The sequence below is a fragment of the Chiloscyllium plagiosum genome, chromosome 16 (genome assembly GCF_004010195.1).
Source record: "Chiloscyllium plagiosum isolate BGI_BamShark_2017 chromosome 16, ASM401019v2, whole genome shotgun sequence".
NCBI classification, from domain to species: domain Eukaryota; kingdom Metazoa; phylum Chordata; class Chondrichthyes; order Orectolobiformes; family Hemiscylliidae; genus Chiloscyllium; species Chiloscyllium plagiosum.
The window spans coordinates 67,483,785-67,505,978 of NC_057725.1; the positions used below are offsets into that span (position 1 = coordinate 67,483,785).

A 22,194-nucleotide genomic window follows, 5' to 3' on the forward strand; every position below is an offset into this window, starting at 1 on the left:
TAAACACTCCATCCCTCCCACTGACCAATCACAATAGGCCCCTATCTGCAGTCACCTATCACTAGCCCACCTACTCTCCACCCCCCCAGTCCTGACAAAGGGTTTCAGTCCAAAGAGTTCATCTTCCTGATCCTCGGATGCTGTCTGACCTGCTGTACTTTTTCAGCTTTGCACTCATTGACTCAGGCTTCCAGCATCTGCATTCCTTACTGTCTCCTTATAAATGCATGTGAGTGATTCTACATTAACAATAGATTTTGAGAACTCAAAGAGTTACCAACTGCCTGGGTTTCAATGGACCATGTTGCTTCCAGTGCCTGGCTTTGTGTGCGCAGGCATGTGCACCAGGTACTTCAAATGGGCTGAACTCCTGAGAAACCAGAGTTCATGAGAAATGTGTCAATTGTAAGGAGGGAACTTGTGCCTGGATTTGGAGGAAGTAGATGAGGTCCTTAATGAATACATTGCTTCAGTGTTCACTACTTAGAGATAGCTTGATGTTTCTGAGGACAGCATGAAACAGGTTGATATGCTAGGACAGGTTGATATTAGGAAGGAGGTTGTACTGAAAATTTTGAAAAACGTAAGGATAAATAAATCCCCTGGGGCAAATGGCATATACCCTATGTTTCTAGAGGAAGTGAGGGAAGAGATTGATGCGCTTTTAGCTATGATATTTACATCCTTAGTGTTCAATGGAGTAGCACCAGATGATTGGAGGGAGGCATATATTATTTCCTTCTTCAGGAAAGAGAATAGGGATAATTCTGGGAATTACAGACCAGTCTGTCTTACATCAGTTGTGGGCATTCTAAGAGAATTCTGAGAGATAGGATTTAGGATTACTTGGAAAAACATAGTTTGATTGGATATCGTCAGCATGCCTTTGTGAGGGGCTGGTCACGCCTCACAAACCTTACTGAATTTTTTGAGAATGTGACAAAACATGTTGATGAAGGTAGAGCAGCGGATGTGGTCTATATGGATTTCAGTAAGGCATTTAATAAGGTTCCCTATGGTAGGCTCATTCAGAAAGTAAGGAGGCCTGGGATACAGGAAAACCTGTCTATTTGGATAAAGAATTGGCTGGCCCATAGAAGACAGAGGGCGGTGGTAGATGGAAAGTATTCAACCTGGAGCTCGGTAACCAGTGGTGTTCTGCCGGGATTGGTTCTGGGACCTCTGCTCTTTGTGTTTTTATAAATGATTTGGATGAGGAAGTGGAAGAGTGGGTTAGTAAGTTTGCTGATGAAATGAAGGTTGTGGAGTTGTGGATAGTGTGGAGGGCTGTTGTAGGTTGCAACGGGACATTGACAGGATGCAGACCTGGGCTGAGAAATGGCAGAATGTAAGCTCTTCACTTTGGAATGTTGAATTTGAATGCAGAATACAGTGTTAAAGGCAGGATTTTTGGCAGTGTGGGGGAACAGAGGGATCTTGGGGTCCATGTCCATAGATCCCTCAACATTGCCACCCAGGTTGATAGGGTTGTTGTGAAGGTATATTGTATGTTGGCTTTTCATTATCTGAAGATGGTGGAAGTGTGGTTCGGGGGGACAGAACATGTCCAAAAATTTGGAATGAGTGCATCGCCAAAGTGAGGCTGAAATGGGCTTTTGGGAGCACTGCTCCATTTCCATTCAGAGTAAAAACCCAGTCATCAGGTGTGAGGTACTCTTGGTGCTGTTGTACATGGTGCAGAATCTGCACCATTTCAATCACCCAAGCCATCATCCACTTCATCTGGAGGTCCAAGATGGAAAGAACATCCTCATCCTGATGGTCACCTTTGTGTGCAGCTGCACAAGCTGTATACAGACTTTCAGTATGCAAACACCAAGTGTCACTATGTACTGAGATTCTACCTATCCCTGGAGTTGTAAAGGACAGGACTGGCTTTGTTGCCGCGGAAAGCTCCAAGTAGTTGGACCATTTATCCGTAATGAAGAAATTTGCAAAGAAAATCACCTTTGACCACAAATCCTTCAGGAAGTGGTGAGCATGTGGCATCCTCAACAATCTGTGGGAAAGGGAGAGGGTGGAGCCTGTAGTGTTGTTCACTGGGCAGACTGTCAAACTCATTTGGCAGAATTCCTCATCACCAGAACTTTCCAACAAGCACCAAGACATCATTTGGCTGCTAGTGAAAGAGAGATCTTTCGTATATGCCTAGTCAGTCTGAACCCCCACATGCTGCTTTAAAGCAGGACTTTGAGACTGTTATACATCTCCTGCTGGAATGTGCTTTTGCAAAGGAAGTCTGGAGAAATGCAGTGGTTTTTGTCGAGGCTCGTTCCAAGCAGTTCTGTGAAGCAGAACTATGTGCTATGTGGTCTGTTCCCCGGACACACACTGAGACAAATATCGACTGTGCCTGGAGGAGAATCATTCTCGCTGTCCGAAACTTGTTGGTTTTCCAGTGCAAGGAGTTGACCTTGACCCAGTATTGCAGACTGGCACATTCCAAGATCCAGGACTGTGTGCTAAGGGATGCACTAAAGCTTGGGCCAGCTATTGCCCTGGCTCAATGGGGGAAAACCACTGACCAACCACCTTTCAGCTGAAGGCCAACGGGGGTCCATCCAGTTATAGGACTCTCCTGGTGCCTCGAATCTGTGTAAATAGTATCTTGCATAAGCAAGAAATGCCTTGATTCTGTTGTAACTGTCAGGAAAACTGGCAGCACTATGGCTGAGTGGTTAGCACTGCTACCTCACAATGCCAGGTTCGATACTACCCTTAGGTGACTGTGTGGAGTTTGTATGTTCTCTCCATGTCTGCATGGGTTTCCTGCAGGTGCTGCAGTTTCCTTTCTCAGTCCAAAGATGTGCAGCTTAGGTAGATTAGTCATACTAAATTGCCCATAGTGTACAGGCAGGTGGATTAGCCTGTCGGAAATACAGGGTTACATGGGTGGGTGGGTCTGGATGGGATCCTGGATTGGAGGGCCGGTGTGGACTCGATGGGCTGAAGACCTCCTTCCATACTGCAGTCTACTCCAATGTTTGTTTGTTCTCCATATGTTAGGACTATACAGAACCAAACTGCTTTAATGAATATATATGGATATAAAGATTTTTTTATGAATTAAGACTATTTCTGAAATATGAAAAAAGAGGTAGCAGCACAATGGTATAAAGTTAGGAAATCATGACTCTGGATGTCCTTAACAATGACTCTGAACCACTTAAATGGTCACAGCATCAGTTCCAAATGTCGAAGGAAACAGTTTTATAATTATTGTTACAGTCTCTCAGCTGATGAGTCTGTGCTTCTCTTTGTTAAACTGCTTGCAAGATTCGTAGCTTGTAAACTGGATGAGAGACTTCAGTGTCCATTATCTAGAATGGCTTGGCATAGCAGAATGAGTAGCCAAATCCCGAATGACAAATCTGCTGGACTGGGCCTGCATGTTGTGGTGAAGAAAGCTATTTGAACTCTTCCTCAACTATCCTCCTGTTGCAAATACCTTGATCTATGACAGGAATGTTGGCAGTGACAAGTATGCAGCCCTTGCTGAGAAATATGTCCTTTCTTTTCACTGGAGACAAACAGCATCATGCTGTGTGGCACTTAAACCATGTTGATCACAGAGATTTAGTATAGGTCTGAATAGGTATCATGAATGATACGACAGAGATGTCTGTCTTTCTTTTTCATTGACACTTTCTTATGACTTGGAGAGAGGCAGAATGCCTGGATATAAAAGGATCAGGATATGTCCAATGACTGACCCAGTGTGCACTGTCATTACACAATGATTGAGATGAGCTAACCTCCTGGAAGCACACAGGTCAGCAGGACAGTGCAAATTGGTGATAGATGGATAATCTACAATCCACTGAAACTTGACAGAGAATGAGATTCATTGTCATGGTTTTTCAAAATTTCACGTTGTCATTCTCAATCAGGTGAGGACCAAATTATACTTTCCTCCACTTCTCAGAGTTCTGAAACAAAAACAGAAATTGGTGTAGGAAAAGTTCAGCAAGTCTGGCAGCATCTGTGGTGAGAAAGCAGAAGTGTCGAGTGGAGGATCCATCTCAGCTACCTCCAATGGTCACCAGCGTCACAAATACCAGTCTTCTGCCAATTTAATTCACTCCATATGATATCTGGAAACAATTGGAGGCACTGGATCCTGCAAAGGCTGTGAACTCTTCTGGCAATATTCTGGCAATAGTACTGAAGACTCATACTCCAGAACTTGCTGCTCCTCCACCCAAGTTATTCTACTACAACAATGGCATTCACCTGACAATGTGGAAAATTGCCCAGGCAGTCCTGGGACAAAAAACACAGGACGAATCCAATACTAGAATGGACATCACGGTGGTTCAATGGTTAGCACTGCTGCCTCAAGCGCCAGGGACCCGGGTTTGATTCCAGCCTCGGGTGACTGTGTGGAGTTTGCACATTCTCCCCTTGTCTGCGTGGGTTTCCTCTGGGTGCTTCAGTTTCCTCCCATAGTCCAAAGATGTGCAGATTAGGTGCATTGACCTTGTTAAATTGCCCATAGTGTTCAGAGATGTGTAGATTAGGTGCATTATTCAGGGGAAATGTAGAGTAATAAGGGAGGGGAATGGGTCTGGGTGGGATACTCTTTCGAGTGTCGATATGAACTTGTTGGGCCAAATGGCCTGTTTCCATATTGTAAGGATTCTATGACAACCAGTTGCCATCCCAACAATCTGCTCTCGATCATCAGTAAAATGATGGACAGTGTCATCAACAGTGCTATCAAGCAGCACCTGCTGAGTAATAATCTGTTCAGTGACAACCAGTTTAGGTTCCACCAGGGCCACTCAGCTCCTGACTTCATTACAACCTTCGTTCAAAAATGCTATGTTTGTCTTTATTGGACAGTGCATTGAGTATAGGATTTGAAAGGTCATGTTGCGGCTGTCCAGGACATTGGTTAGGCCACTTTTGGAATACTGCAGTCAATTCTGGTCACCCTGATATAAGAAGGATGTTGTGAAACTTCAAAAGGTTCAAAAAAGATTTACAAGGATATTGCCAGGGTTGGAGGGCTTGAGCTGGAGGGAGAGGGTGAAGCTACTTTCCCTAAAACATCACAGGCTGAGGGGTGACCTTTGAATCCCTACAGTGTGGAAACAGGTCCTTCGGCCCAACAAATCCACACCAACCCTCCGAAGAGTAACCCACTCATCCCCATTCCTCTACCGTATATTTACCCCTGACTAATGCACCTCGCCTACACATCCCTAAACACTATTGGCAATTTAGCATGGCCAATTCATTTAACCTGTAATCATTATGATTTTGGGAGGAAACCAACGCAGACACGGGGAGAATGTACAAACATTGAGCCACCGTGCCACCATGGAGGTTTATAAAATCATAAGTGGCATAGATACAGTGAATAGCCAAGGTCATTTGCCCAGGGTGGCTGAGTGGTTACGGAGAGAGGGGAAAGATTTAAAAGGGACCTAAGGGGCAACTTTTTCGTGCAGGGGGTGGTGCATGTATGGAATGAACTACCAAAGGAAGTGATGGAGGCTGATACAATTACAACCTTTAAAAGGCATCTGGATCAGTAAATGAATAGGAACGGTTTAGGGGGATGTGGGCCAAATGCTGGCAATGGGACTACATTAATTTAAGATATCTGGTAAACATGAACGAGCTGGACTGAAGGATCTGTTTCCATGCTGGACAGCTCTATGGACAAAAGAGCTGAATTCCAGATGAAAGGTGAGAGTGACAGACCTTGACAACTAGGCCATATTTGACCAAGTGTGACATCAAGGAGCCTAAGCAAAACTGGAGTCAATGCGTATTAAGGGGCAAGCTCTCCACTGGTTGGAGTCATACCTGGCATATAGGAAGATAGGTATTGTTGGAGGTCAGTTATCTCAGCTTCTGGACATCTTTGCAGGAGTTCCTCAGGGTAGTATTTCAGACCCAAGCATCTTCAGATGCTTCTTTGGTGACCTTCTGTCCATTGTAAGGTCAGACATGGGGATGTTCACCGAAGATTGCACAATATTCAGCATCATTCGCAACTGCACCAATACTAAAGCAGTCTATGTTCAAATGCAACAAGAGCTGGACAATATCCATGCTTGGGCTGATAAGTAGCAAGTAACAGTTGCACCACACAAATACCAGACAATTAGCGTCTCCAATTAAAGTCAATCTAACCATTGTCCTTGACATTCAATGGTGTTACCATCTCTGAATCTCCCACTATCAACATCCAGGGGTTACAATTTGTCAGAAACTCAACTAGACTCACCATCTAAATACAGTGCCTACAAAAGCAGATCAAAGGCTAGGAATACTGCAGCAAGTAAATCATCTCTTACTTCTCCACTTTCCTGGTTGGGTGTAGCTCCTACAACACTCATGAAGCTTGACACCATCCAGGACAAAACAGCCTGCTTGATTTGCACCACATCAACAAACATCCAATCCATCCTCTGTCGATGCTCTGTAGCAGAAGTGGGTCCTATCTACAAGATGCACAGCAGTAATACACCAAAAATCTTTAGACAGCACCTTCCAAGCCCATGACCACTTCCATCTAGAAGGACAAGGGCAGCACATATATGGGAACACCATCACCTGCAGGTTCCCCTTCAAACTGCTCACCATCCTAGCTTGGAAATACACTACTGATACTTCTCTGTCATTGGGTGAAACAATTCAAGAAAGCAGCTTACCACCACCTTCTCACGGTGACACAATGGTTAACACTGCTGCCTTACAGTGCCAGGGTTTGATTGCACCCTTGTATTACTGCTGTCCGTGTGCAGTTTGCACATTCTCCCTGTTTTTTGTGTGGGCTTCTGCCAGGTGCTCTGGTTTTATCCCACAGTCTGAAAATCTGCAGATTAGGTGCATTGGCTACACTATATTGTCCCTCATGTTCATGGATATGTAGGCTAGGTGGGTTAGCCATGGGAAATGTAGGGTTGCAGAGATAAGGTAGGGGTGTGAGTCTAGGTGGAATGCTCTTCTGAGGGTTGGTGCAGACCCGGGCTAAATGGCTTCTCTCTGCACTGTAGGGATTCTGTGTATCTCAAGGGAAACCATGGAAGACCAATAAATGCTGGCTAGCAACCATGCCCCATGTCCCACGAGCGAATAAAGAAGAAACGGTTTTGTTCAAGCACTCAAATAGCTGCTGAATCCCCAACTATCAATGGATTGTGATACTTCCAGTACTCGGTGCATTATGCAAGGCATGTACATAAATTATTCAAATGAGTTAACTTTCTAACAACACAAAACTCACCAAGACTGTGTAAAAGTTCTGATAATATACTGAAGCTGTCCATTGACCCTTGAGAAAGAATGAGAAGGTGAGAAGGTGGTGGTAAGCTGCTTTCTTGAATTGTTTCACCCAATGAGCCTGACCTGCTGTGCTGTTCCAGCAATAAAGTTTCAGCTTTGATCTCCAGCGTCTGCAGACCTCACTTTCTCCTTGAGAAAGAATTAATTGCATTATTTATAATGCTTTCCCAAAACTTCATAATGAGGTCAAGACATGTTGTTTCATGCTTTTTGTTTGGGAGCACTGCCAGATTGTGCCAAAATTAGTGTTGATACAGTGTAAATATCCAGACAATCACATTGACCATGCCACAGAACTGAAATGGTGAGAGATTCTCATAAAGTGTGTAATATCTATTTTGATTTATTGTGAGATTGACAATATTTAGATCAGGTTGGCACACAGTTACCTCCAGTATTGCAGCTATGTACTTCTCAGTCACTTTAGCCTGTTTTGCAGATTCCGTTGCAGGAATGTGCATCATTTCTGACAAGTGAGCATCAACTATTTGAATGAATGACTTTTGTTATATTGCTTAGTGTTTTTCCTTTCTGTTGTTTAAATGTTGGTATGTCAAACAATTATCATCCTGCCATTGATTTAAGATTTAATTCTCTCTTCAAGAAAAACCTACCAATTACTATCTACCAGGTAAAAGTGTACATGCTCATGGTTGAATACTGTTACTCTCCTAATGATGACTGCTACCTAGGATTGTAATATGTCCAAATTTTGTAAGTGTCAGCAGTGGCTCACTTAGCAGAAATTTTGTATCTGATGCATAGTAAATTTAAACTTTACTCCAAGGCAAACAAGTGTCAACAATCCAAAAAAGGTGAACAGACAGGCTATCTGGCATTGACCTTGGCAAAGTCACTCATAGTCCAGTTGACACTGCAAAGTTCAATTCATCACCATCCACTGACTTGTGACATGTTGTGAGATCTGTCCTACAGAATTGTCATGTGACAGGTTTCACAGTCACCCTCACACAGTCATATCTTTTGGGCAACATCCCAGCATCCCCCAACAATGTTCCAAAGTATGCCCTGTACACTAGTAGGAATATTTGCAAGAGGTAGCAGCTCAGTGGTACAAAGTCAGGAGTGCATGGCCGTGGTTGTTCACAATAGTGGATCTGGACCCCTTGAAAGCTCATGTATTTGAGTCAAATTGTACAAGGAAACCACCTTCCAAGTGTTGGATGCTACAGTCTGTTTGGTAAAAGCAAAGAATGCAGAATGGATGTAGGGCTGCAATATCCTTTATCAAGAATTATTCAATACAGCAGAACTACTGGCTCATTGCTGAAGGGCAAATCAGCCAGACTGATTGTTATCAGGTGGCAAGAGACTGAGCATGAGAGAAAACTCTGCCTCATCTATCTAGTTTTTGCAGATACCTGTATAAATGACAGTAATATTCAGGATGACATGTGGACAGTCCTTATATAGAAATATCATTGTCTTCATATTGAGCACACACTGCATCATGTTGTTTGTAACTTCCACCATTCTAAAGTCCAGATTCAGAATGTCTACTGCAGTGCAAAATGTGACAAACATGATATACTGTCCACCATCAGGAGCACGAGCAGAATTGTATTCAGTCAGAGTCTTTAATCTCACAGACAGGAGTAGAATCACAGATGGAGATCTACAGCATGAAAGCTGCCACAATATAAACTAGTTCCATTTGCCTGCATTTGGTCCATATCCCTCCATACCTATCCCATCCATGTTTCTTAAAAGTCATTAATGACGAGTAGTGTACATTATCTTTTTCCCAGTAAAGCAGAGGATTCACCTTGATTGGAATATTCAGCCCCTGAAATCTTTCCAGACCCTGCAATTGTGCAGTTGTATACTCAATCCCCTCACAGCACTGATCAGTAGTTTTTGCCATTTTCTACTGCACAATTCGTCAGTAAGAAATTATTTATCCTCTCCAGCTATTCTTTCAACATGCACATGTCCAACAGTTACCATGTTGTTTAAAATTGATTAGTGTTTGAATTCACATTTTTCTAGAAGAACCTACACTATTCACCAGGTAAAAACAGACAGGCTCATCAATTTTTAAGTATGTATAGTCTTGATCTACACTGATGTCCATTGATGCTGTTTTGACAAGTGGATGTTAGCTGTTTGCATTATGCCACTCCACCACAAAAATTGCCTCTTGCTCGATTGTAGCATTCTAGGTGACGCTGTGATGCACTACTGTGCATATGTAGACAGGCCAACAAGGGGTGATGCCATGTTGGGTTTGGTACTGGGGACTGAAACTGGCCAGCTAGGTGAGCACTTTGGCAATAGTGACCATAATTCGGTTATCTTTACAGTAGTACTGGGCAGGGATAGGTATATACTGCAGGGAAAGAGGTATAACTGGGGGAAAGGCAATTATAATCGATTAGGCAAGATTTAGGATGCATAGGATGGGGAAGGAAACTGCAGGGGATGAACACTCTTGAAGTGTGGAGAGTATTCAAGGAACAGCTACTGCGGGTGCTTGATAAGTATGTACCTGTCAGACAGGGAGGTAGTTGTCGAGAGAGGGAGCCATAGTTTACTAAAGAAGTTGAAGCTCTTGTCAAGAGGAAGAAGAAGACTTTTGTTAGGATGAAATGTGAAAGCTCAGTTAGGGACTTGAGAGTTATAAGTTAACTAGAAAAGATTTAAAGAGAGGTCGAAGAAGAGAGGACATGAGAAGTTGTTGTTGGCTAGGATCAAGAAAAACCTGAAGGCCTTCTATAGGTATATCAGCAACAAATGAATGACAAAAGTAAGATTAGGGCCAATCAAAGATATTAGTGGAAAGTTGTGTGTGGAATCTGAGGACCTGGGGAAGCGCTTAATGAATACTTTTTGTCAGTATTCACATTGGAAAAGGGCAATGTTAGTGAGAATACAAAGATACAGGCTACTAGATTAGATGGAATTGAGGTTGACAAAGAGGAGGTTTTAGAAATTTTGGAAGATCCCTGGGCTGGATGGGATTTATCCTTGGGTTCTCTGGGAAGCCAGGGAAGAGATTGCAGAGCCTTTGACTTCGATCTTTATGTCATCATTGTCAATAGGAGTAGTGCCAGAAGACTCGAGGATAGCAAATGTTGTTCCCTTATTTAAGAAGGGGAGTCGGGACAACCCTGAGCCTTACTTCGGTTGTGGGCAAAATGTTGGAAAAGGTTATAAGAGATAGCATTTATAATCATCTGGAGAGGAAAACTTTGATTAGGGATAATCAATACAGTTTTGTGAAGGGTAGGTCGTGCCTCACTAACCTTATTAAGTTCTTTAAGAAGGTGACAAGACAGGTGCATGAAGTTAAGGTGGTTGATGTGGTGTATATGGACTTCAGTAAGGCTTTTGATAAGGTTCCACGTGGTAGACTATTGCATAAAATGCGGAGTTTCGGGATTGAAGGTGATTTAGCAGTTTGGATCAGAAATTGGCTAACTGAAAGAAGACAGAGGGTGATAGTTGATGGGAAATGTTCATCCTGGTGCTGAGTTACCAGTGGTGTGCCGCAAGGATCTGTTTTGGGGCCGCTGCTGTGTGTCATTTTTATAAATGATCTGGAGGTGGGCCTAGAAGGAAAGATTAGTAAATTTGCGGATGACACTAAGGTTGGCAGAGTTGTGGATAGTGCCAAAGTATGTTGTGGGTTACAGAGGGATTATAGATAAGATGCAGAGCTGGTCTGAGAAGTGGCAAATGGATTTTAATGCGGAAAAGTATGAGGTAGTTCACTTCAGAAGAAGTAACAGGAATGCAGAGTACTGGGCTAATGGTAAAATTCTTGGCAGAGTAGATAAACAGAGAAATTGGTGTCCAGGTGCATAAATCCCTGAAAGTTGCCATGCAGGTTGATAGTGTTGTTAAGAAGGTATATTGTGTGTTGGCGTTTATTGGTAGGTGGGTTGAGTTTTGGAGCCACAAGGTCATGCTTCAGCTGTATAAGACACTGGTAAGGCTGTACCTGGATTATTGCATGCAGTTCTGGTCACCTCATTATAGGAAAGATGTGGAATCTTCAGAAAGGTTTCAGAGGAGATTTACTAGGATGTTGCCTGGTATGGAAGGAAGGTCTTACAAGGAAAAGCTGAGGGAACTGAGGCTGTTTTCGTTAGAGAGAAGAAGGTTGAGAGGTGACTTAATCGAGACATATAAGATAAGCAGAGGGTTAGATAGGGTGGATAGTGAGAGCCTTTTTCCTCGCATGGTGAAGGTTAGCATGAGAAGACAAAGCTTTAAATTGAGGGATGATAGATTTAGGACAGATATCGGGGTAGTTTCTTTATTCAGAGAGTAGTAGAGGCATGATGCCTGTAACAGTAGTCGACTTGCCGACGTTAAGGGCATTTAAATGGGCATTGGACATATATACAGATAATAATGGAACTGTGCAGGTTAGATAGGTATCAGATTAATTTCACAGGTCAGTGCAACATCGAGGGCCAAAGGGCCTGTACTGTGCTGTAACACTATATGCTGTAAGTTCTGTTCTATGTACTGAGAGGATGCATCATTTTCAGATGTACTGTCCTTTGCAAGAAAGGGACCTTCCCTCTCAGGTCACTGTGTCAGTTCCCTGGCATTATTTCCAAATGGAACAGATGAGTCGTTCACAAAGGCATGGTTATTATTTATCCGTGAATGAACATAAGAAAAACAGATCACATTTAATTCATGGGATTTCACAGTGCACAAATTGACCCTGCATTTGTTACATTACTTGGAGTGGCTACACTTTAGTTTACTTAATTAACATAAGTGTACTGTGAGCTATTAGGTAGGGTTGGTTTATCTCTGTTAGCTGAATAGCTGGTGTGAGATGTAGAGTAACACCAATACAATCCGCAAACTTCCCGATCACATCTGAAGTCAGGCAGGGCTGCCCATTCTCTTCTGCCTTGTTTGTGTGTTGTATAGAGTCTTTTGCTAAGTACATTAGGAAGGATACAAGCCTGAGAAGGGTGATTGTTCTCGGCAGCAGAGTCTACAGGTCAAAGCCTCCCTGAAGATGGATGACATCACTACTTTCTGCTCAGATCTACTGATAGCATGCAGACTCATGAGCATTCGCAACTGATTGTAGCAATGAAAGGTCAAAGATGTCAGCAAATACTTTCGCCAGCTGGTCCAGACAGGATCTGAGTGCATGGCCAGGGACTCCACTTGGGCCAGTCGCTTTCCTTGGGATCATCATCATTGACCCTTGAAGTAGATCATTCAAAGGGTTTCTTTGACTCTTGGATCAAGGGCAAATTACTCTTTATGTGGTTTCTTTGGGAGAACTGCCAGATTGTGCCAAAGTTACTGTCAAGGATTAGTATTGGCTCAGTGTAAATTCACAGACAATCACAATGCCCCAAAATTGAATTGGTGAGAGGTTTCTAATATATGCACTGTAATCATTTAGTTTGCTAAATTGACAAGAATTATTTTGGATCAGTTTGACATGCAGTTACCTTCAGCATCACAACTAGTGTGCTTCACAAATGTATAAAATTAGAGAAGTCATTTTGAACCTCATTTTGCAGCCTTCATTCTCTATTCCTGAAAACTGTTCCATTCTGACTACTGGTTTGCATCAGCCATGAATCAGAAATTGCTTTCTTTTTTCCTTTCTTTTGGTTTAAACTTGTGTATGTTAATCAAACTCCACCGCCATTGACTATTTTATTTCTTCTTTTCCAGAAAGGCCTATTATTTACTATCCACCAGGTAAAGTACACATGCCCAGTGACGATTGTTGATCTTCTAATGATTTGACTGATGCACATGGTTGCAATATTTCCAAAATGTAAGCTACATGCTAGGCCCAGTTGACTGGAATATTTGGTTATGTTTGTTTAACTGCGTGTCAGTGTTGTCATGTTTTTTGGAAGGCCTCTCACCATGAGTCCCAGTGAGATCCCTCTCTGTATCTTACTCTTTATCTCCTTTACATTCCCTATGACACTCCACTTGCCCAATCTTAGCCCCATGTAACCAGGTGCCTTTTCAGAAGAACTCACATTCACCTGAAATCTACTGAAACACCAGCATCTTTATCATATTTTAGTAGGCTGCAATGCACCCAGACAACCACTGATATTCTAAAACTGCCATACTCAGTAGCAGACATTCATGCAGGAAGTGTCGGTGAAGAGTAAATGGTGCTGTAGTTCTCCAACAGGGACCTTCAGGTCCTGGTGGACTTGGTGGTGCAGAGAAAGGGCATTTTCTCCCTCAACACCCAGCAATGGAGACCACATCACCAACCACTGCCAGCCTGGTCTGAGGCTGCCACCCAAATCAGTGTGGTTTCCATAGTCCAAAGGAATGGATAGTATTTTAATGTCCTGCCATTCTGACAGGCAGGCATCAGGTGTTTGTATAATAGTTTCATCTAAAAATTATTATCTCATAATTTGGTTTTTAAGCATGGGTGTATGTCAAACCATTTCCATTCTGTTTAATATTGGTTAAACTTTAACTCTTCTTTTCTAGAAAGACCTACTGTGTACTATCCACCAGGTGACTAAATCCATACAATTGTGTGAATATCTTTAAACTCTTTGTTTTTTGACTCAGGCCCTACTTTCTAAAATGTCCAAATCTAAGTGTCAGCAGGGAGTTAGTTGGTAGAAATCTTTGCGTTGGGGCAAAGTTTATCACTTTAAATTTCATACCAGGACAGGACGATAACTACCTAGATGGCACAGGATTGGCGATCCCTTGGACAACTCTCTTCCACTGTCAGGGTAAGTCTGTAGGTGGCTATACAGACCAATGCAGCTACCGCAGGCTCTATTACACTTGGGGCAGAAGGTGGTCGCAGGAAGTGTATGGGCCATTGATGTGTTAGCGTGCTCCTTTCACAGTTTTCACCTGGCTTCCGCTTTTTCCCGACGGCACGTCTTAAGGTGATTCCAGGATGCTCCACCTCCACTTTGGGCGGTCTAGGGCCAGTGATTTCCAGGTGTCTGTTGGAAGCTACACTTTGCCAGTGAGGCTTTGAGGGTATGGCTGAAGCAGCTCCTCTGTCCACCTGGAGCTCACCTACTGTTTTGAAGCTGGAAGTAGAAAGTCTGCTTGGGAGTTTCATGTCAGTCATTCAGACAAAGTGCCCAGTCCATCGTACCCGATCAAGAGTAATCAGTGCCTCAATGGTCGAGGATAGTGGTATTGGTACATTTTTCTTCCCAGGGGATTTGTAAATCTAGTCAGGCAGCTGCGATCCTTCCTGCTATGCACAGTTGTGTCTAACCTTATGACCCCAGACCTGCCGTAAGTCAGACTTCCATTTTATGATTACATAAAACATGTAATGAGTCACATAATTTGGTCTATAACTGCCTGAGCACACAACTGCCTATCTGCCCTTCCTCCCTTCCCTACCCTCCCTCACCTGACTGTACCATCTCAAGCTTCACTTGAGCTCTCCTGCTCTCACAGTTCCAGGGACCAAGCACCACTTCTTCAGTCTCCTGACTGCCTCCGAACTGGGTCTAATGGCTCTGGGAACTGGACCTATCAGTGGCCGCACAGCCTACAAAACACCCACCCACTGGCTGGAGTTCCTATTTCCACTGCAACTGCAGTAAGATTTTCGTCACACTCCCCTATCCCCAGCCCAGTGCTTATGTAACCACCCAGTAATTTTATAACAACCCCCAGCCCAGTGCTTATATACCCTTCGACCCAGTGTTTTTATAACCCTCAATAATTTTATAACACCTCCCAAGTCAGGTGCTGTGGGATGTTGAGTGGTCTGAAAGCTGCTATATAAATGTGTGACATTCTTTTTAGAGTGACAGTTTCTTTTAAGTTCTTGTAGTGCTGCTGAATCCTTGACTATCACAGATTGTGATAACTTTCTTTACCTGGCCCAGTGTGTACAGGCAGAGTTTGCAAGTGCTGCTTTTTAACACTGTTGAAGACCTTTTCCATCGTTTTGCTGATGATGGAGAGTACAGTAAGAGCATGGGAACTGGTTGGGTTGGAATTGTCCCAAATTTAGTACACAGGGCATACCTAGACTGAAAGAGCTTGGCTAAAGTAAGGATATTTGTACTACCCCCATCTCCTGGTAGTTGTTTAATTGTCCACCATTGTTTATGGCTGGATATGGCAGGCCTGCAGAGTCATACAGTCATAGAGCATAAAAACAGACCCTTGAGTCCAACTCATCTATGCCGATCAGGTTTCCAAAAACTAATCTAGTCCCATTTGCTTGTGTTTGGCCCATATCCCTCTCAACCTTTCCTGTTCGTGTACCTGTCCAAATGTCTTTTAAATATTGTAACTACACCAGTATCTACCATTTCCTCTGGCAGTTCATTCCACATATTAACTGCTCTATGCATGAAAAAGTTGCCTATTAGGTCCTTATTAAGCCTTTCTCCTCTCACCTTAATATTATGCCCTCTAGTTCTGAACTCCCCTATCATAGGTAGTATAGTTCCTATGTTTTGAGGAATTAAGGTTCATTTCTAAATGGCTAAGATGGTTAATTTTGACATAAAAAATTGTTTGTGATCTCTTTTTGAAGTTTTTTTGACATGACAATCCAGTTATTGGTTAACGTTTTAATTCTCCTTTTCCAGTAAAACCTGCTAACTGCTATTCACCAAGTAAAATCCTTCATAATTGTCAGTGGCTGTCTTTGATCTCCTGATGCTTTAGTTTGTGTCTTGCATACCAAGATGTGCAAATTTATATTAGCAGTTCTGTCCCGGTTGCATAGACATTTGGACTCTGAGGCAAAATAATTCTAAAGCACACCCCAGGACAAACATGTATCAAATTAGTGAAAAACAAACAGTCAGATTGTTTGGCATTGACCCCGACAATGGACACAGCGAACATCACCCAGCCTAGTTGACTCTGCAGCATTCACTTTACTAGTATCTGTAAAGCTGTGACAAAACTGCAAGAATTGTCCCACAGACTCACACAGCTGGCTAACATAGACACATTCACAGATTCATACCATACATCCAACATCTCAGACTCCTGTAAAAACTTCCTTCAGTAAATTTCTTCCACATGAAGGAAAACCCACCATTAGTGGCAGCACAGTAATATAAAGTCAGGTAAGTATGGCCCCGGAGTCATCAACAATGACACTGGATACTTTGAAGTCTCATGGCATTAGGTTAAGCATGAACAAGGAACTCACTGTTGTATTTTCAGCTACTACCAACCCTCACCTAATGAATCAATGCTCCTCCTCATTAAACACCATTTGGAAGAAACAAAGAAGGTATACTGGATGAGGGTGCCATAATATCTTGTACTAAGAATGACCCATTTGCAACACTGCTAGCAGAACCCTGAATGATATTTCTGCCAGACTGAGTCTGCAGCAGATAGTGAAATAACAAGTACAGTGAAACATTTACTTGACTTCTTCCTTAACCATGTTGTTGCATAAATACCACTACAATAAGGATAGGAGTGGCCAGATATAGGATTTGCAGAGAGCACGATCCCACCTTCACTCTGGACATGCCTAGATACATGTTATGTGGCACTGCCACAAAGCAAAATGAAAAAGATCGAGAATAGGTTTTGCAGTGCAGTACAGAACATTCATGACATACCCCATCATCAGTAACAGAATCATATTCTGCCACAATCATTAACTTCATGACCATAAATGCCCTTCATTCTTATTTTATCAACAAAGCAAGAGGTTCATTTTGAATAGAATGTTTGTGCCTTTGAAAGTGCCCCACAAGCAGTTTTTTTAAATTCATGGAATGAGGGTGTCACTGGCTAGGTCAGCATTTCTTGCCCATCCCTAATTGGCTCAGAGCGCAATTAAGAGTCAACCATATTGCTATGGTTCTGGAGTCACGTGTAGGCCAGACCAGGTAAGGATGGCAGTTTCCTTCCCTAAGGAAATTAATGAATCAGATGGGTTTTTTCAACGAATCGTGGTCATCATTAGACTCTTAATTCCAGTTTATTCTACTGAATTCAAATTCCACTATCTGCCAAAGCAGGATTCAAATCCAGGATCTCAGAACATTACTATGATCTCTGTAATAACAGTCCAGTGATAAATTCATTGCCTCCTTTTACTTCAAATATTACTGATCAGTGGGTTTTAACTCTTTCTATTGTGCATTTTTTGTGCAAGAAACTACTTACTTTTTCCCAACTATTCTTCAAACGTGTGTCCAAAAATCTTCCTCCTTCATTACAGTTGTAATTATTGTCTTCCAGAAGAACACATTCACTACTATCCGCCAGGTTAAAAACAAATATGCTGGTTTAAATGTTTAAATATAAGATCTCCAAATGTTTGAGTCCTCCCACAGTTTCCAAAATGTCTAAATTTAAGAGTGTCACCAGAGGCTCAGTTTGTAGAACTCTTTCCTTTGAGGCAGTTTAACATTTGTTGTAATGTTCACCGAGTGTATCTCCAACACACAAAAACATGTAACAAAATAAATCATCACCACAGTTTTTGTGTAAATGATCATTTCCTGTCTCAAGCCTCATTTAACATCTTCACTGTTTTCCTTGTAATACTAATTGAAAATATAATCCTATTTTTCCAGAAAAACTTCACTACAATCATTCATCTGGTAAGGAAAATAATATTCAGCTTTTACGTGCATTTAATTTGGAGATGTTCTGATTTCCAATACCTTTTTCTCCAATTATTTTTAAGTAAACTATTTCAGGAGCCCTTGAATCCTTGCTGATGGATGAATAAAAACAATTGGGATAAAGTGAGGGTTAAGAAAGAGGCAAAGTAATACATAGCAGGAAAGTGCATGATACAAAAGAAAAGAGGAGACTAGAAGAGAAGTCACAAAAATACTTAGGAAAGAAAGGAGGTATAGACAAAATTAAATGATCAAGAAACATAAACTAACCTTGCAAAATATTTTACAGGCACAGAAATAAAACTAAGGCTGTAGTGGACATATAACCATGAAGGGATAAACAAGATAATACATCAATAGGATGGATGACAGAGCTATTCATTAGAATAGAATCATCAAATCACTACAGTGTGGAAAAAAGTCAGTCTATTGTGTCCACACCTATCCTGTGAAGAGCATCCCACACAGACCCATTCCCTTAAACCCACCCTATCCCCATAACCCTGCATTTCCAATAGCTAATCCACCTAGTCTGTACTCTTAAATAATTATTTCACTTTGGAGTTTATCAGGGAAATAGGTAGTGTTAGGTAGACATGCCTTGAGTGATGAGATGAGAAATGTAAATGTCTTTAGAAGTGAGTAAAAAGGATGTATTCATTAAATTGAGTTAACTCAGATAAAAGACCTGAGCTGAATCAGTTCCTTCTGCATTTTTTAAATCAACAAAGGTAGTAGTATATAGATGCATTACTACACATGTAAAGGGTAGTATCATAAAGCTGGCAGAAATTTATTGTCACTCTTAGATTTAGGAAAGGGAACAGAACATGCCCAGGGAATTGTAGACCAGTTAACATTGTTGGGAGTAAAACAAAGATTGAATTTCTACCTAAGAAGTGAATAGAAGAAAGTGTACAAAACAAAATAAACTTATAACAAGTCAGCATGGATTTCTAAATGGAAATTCTTGAATGATTTGAAATGGTAACAGAGTAATCAATAAATAGTAATGTTCATGGTAATTTATCTGGATCTGCTCATATTAGACTCAAAGAATAGGCCAGAAAAGTGGAGCCAGGGTACAATGGGTAGAATAGGTTGTTAGCTGGATTTAAGACAGAAAGTACAGTGTGAGAATAACAAGTAGATTCAAAGGGCCAGAAAACAAGGAGTGGTGTTCCACTCGGACTACTGCTACGCATGATTTGGTTTTTGGAATCAAAAAATCTATTTCTAAATTTGTGAATCAGCAGGGAGAGGAGTGCAGTTGGTGGGATGTAGATAGTCAACATGACAACAAATTAGAAGTGCATATTGATAAACCTGAAGTATGGGCAAAAAGCTCAGATCAATGTGAGGTAGTATACTTTGAAAGCAGGAATAGGAATGTTACTTAATATTTAGAAGGTCAGATGAATTACAGGAACAAAGTCTTCGCACAGTAATAATACATCACTAATACATCACTACATCACAGGTTATCAAGTTATAGGAAAACAACCAAGCACTAGACTTTATTTCAAAAGGACTAGAAACCTAAAGTAAGGATGTTAAACCTATATTGCACTTCAGTTAGACAGTGTTTACAGTACTACATGCATTTCTAGTTGCTATATTAAGAAAAAATACAGGCACTGGTAAGGGTGTGGAGAAGATTTACATCATTATACCTGATATACAGAGCAGGAAAGGAGTGACAGGCTTGATTTCTTCTGAAGAAAGAAGGTTCGGGGTGACTAACAATAGGCTAACATTATGAAAGGCTTTACAGAGTGGATAAAGAGAGAGCACTTTCCTTCATGGGGAAGAGCGTGATTAAAAACCATCAATTAGGATAGTGTTTATCCATTTCGACCCAAAGGGTTCTAATTATGTGGATTTTACTACCACAGGAAATGATTGAAGTGAATAGCACAGATCCATTTAAAGAGAAAGCTGGAGAAGCTTTTATGGAAGGAGTGAAAAGATGGTTAAGATATTGGATTTTAATGAGGAAGGATTTAAGGATGCCTGAGTGAAGTATACACACTGACATGGATGGTTAAGATTTTTTTAAATAAGAATTATTTTGTCCTGCAATATGGACACAGGCCCTTTGGCCCAAAATATCATGCCAACCAAAATATCCATCTACACTAACCCTATTTCCCTGCAATTGGCCCATAACCTTCTAAACCCTTCCTATCCATGTATTTGTCCAAATGTCTTTTAGATGTTGTTAATGTACCCACCTCAAACACTTCCACTGGCAGCTCATTCCATATACATACCACCCTCTGTGTAAAAAAGCTGCCCCTCTGGTTCCTTTTTATTCTTTTCCCTCTAATCTTAAACTGATGCCATCTAGTCCTTGATTTCCCAATCCTGGGAAAAAGATTGAGTGTATTTATCCTATTTATGCTTCTCATGATCTTACACATTCTATAAGATCTCTCCTCAGTCTCCTACACTGTAAAAGAAATCTAGCTTGCCCAATATCTCTATATAACACAGACCATTGAGCCCGGGCAACATCCTTGTAAATTTCTTCTACACTCTTTCCAGCTTAATAACATCTTTCCTATAGCAAGGTGAACAAAATACTTCAAGTGTGGCCTCACCAATATCCTGTACAACTGCAACATAACTTCCCAACTTCTGTATTCATTTACTGACTGATGAAGGCCAGTGTGCCAAAAGCCTTCTTCACTGTCTACCTGTGACTCCACTTTCAAAAAAACCGTGCCCCTGAACTCCAAGGACCCTCTGTTCCTTAACACTCCTTAAGGCCCTGCCATTCACCATGAAATTCCGACCTTGATCTGACTTTCCAAAATGCAAGAGCTCACACTTATCTATATTAAATCCGTTTGCCATTTCTTGACCCACTGCACCAGCTGATAACGGTCCAGATACAATTTCTGATAATCTTCCTCACTGTCCATGATAATACCTATTTTAGTGTGTTAAGATGGACCCGCGGGGTCCCGTCTTTGCGTGTTCTTTCGGAAGGAGAGACTCACACTGGCAACTATGGTTAGACGCAGACAGCAGTTTATTCACAGAATCTTAACTGGTACAACGAATCTACAAGCATGCATTCGTTGGAGAAGGCGTTCTGTCTTCTCGTTCAAACTTGACACAATTTTACTTCGCGCTGCCTGGAGTCCCCGGTCAGTTCGCCTTCCCCATTGGTCCATTCATCTGCGCGCCCTGGGGATCCGTCCTCCTATTGGCCGCATCGAAGTGCCTGTCCAGCTCCTGCTGTGCTTGACAATGGCTCAGCCATCCCTGGGAGCGGTTCCGATCCCGTATTCAATCGTTCATTGTTTCAAGGAATTACTATGCGTCTGACAGGCTAGCCATTTTCAATAGTTTCAGTTCAACTAAATTGACAATTACACTTATCAACTTTAGACTTAAATAGAGCCATTCACACTCAACAGTTACAGGTTCTGATATAGCAATTCACACTTGTCTAACAGTTACAGATTCCGATCGGTTTCTTTATTAATCCCGAGTTTCGATGAGGCAATTGATATTGGCTGGTATTTACAGGCTCCAAGATTTAATTAACACTATGCATATCCCTTACAAGCTCCAGCTAGGTAGTCATGCACTGCAGCAGCTCGCTTGGCTGTTGTTAACCATTTCAGGGCTGGAACTAGAAGTGTCTGTGTCCAAAAAAAAAAGTCCCAAGTGTAAATGCCCATTCGCTACGGTGGTGTGTGTTTTGTCTTGTATTTGTTTTTAAAACAAACGAGAAAATGTAAGGGCATACTGCCCGCAGTCAGGTACACGCCAGCGATCGGAAACCCATTGGAACAGTGTACTGTGCCCCGGCCTTCCCGCCGGCCAGAATGGTTCACAGGCCTGCAGGCCCGTCCAGGCGTCTGATGTATGTACTGCAGGCCACGTGGTCGGAGGCAATCTCCTCCGAGTGCACAGCGCAATTGCACCTGTGCCAGGCTGACCCGTGCCCGAGGAGACTCTCCTGCCACTGGATAACCTCCAGTCAGTAACCGACAGCAACCTCCATCTAGTTGCCGCTGAGGACAGAGCCGGGCAGTGGCAATCCGATCAAAACCCACGTAGAACCTCCGATTGCAGTGTAGTAGTCACTGGTGTGATCAGCAGTTGAATCCCGGGGCATACAGTACTTCTCGGCCCCTGACTGCAGCGTACAGTATAAGTCAAAGTGCTGCCAATGTAGATGGGCAAAACTAACATGGAAGGGGTTTATTATTTTGAACAGCAGATGTTACACTGAGGGAGAAGGGATAGTATTGGGTAG

General features: G+C 42.1%; 1 protein-coding gene across 1 annotated transcript in view; it reads left to right on the forward strand.

The window, feature by feature from the left end:
• LOC122558126 overlaps positions 1-22,194 on the forward strand; it is a 112,209-nt gene that overhangs the window by 54,133 nt on the left and 35,882 nt on the right. Inside the window, exons 13-15 of the mRNA XM_043706444.1 lie at positions 13,009-13,035; positions 13,804-13,830; positions 17,868-17,894. Coding sequence (XP_043562379.1) covers positions 13,009-13,035; positions 13,804-13,830; positions 17,868-17,894 — 81 coding nt within the window. The remainder of the gene's footprint in view (positions 1-13,008; positions 13,036-13,803; positions 13,831-17,867; positions 17,895-22,194) is intronic.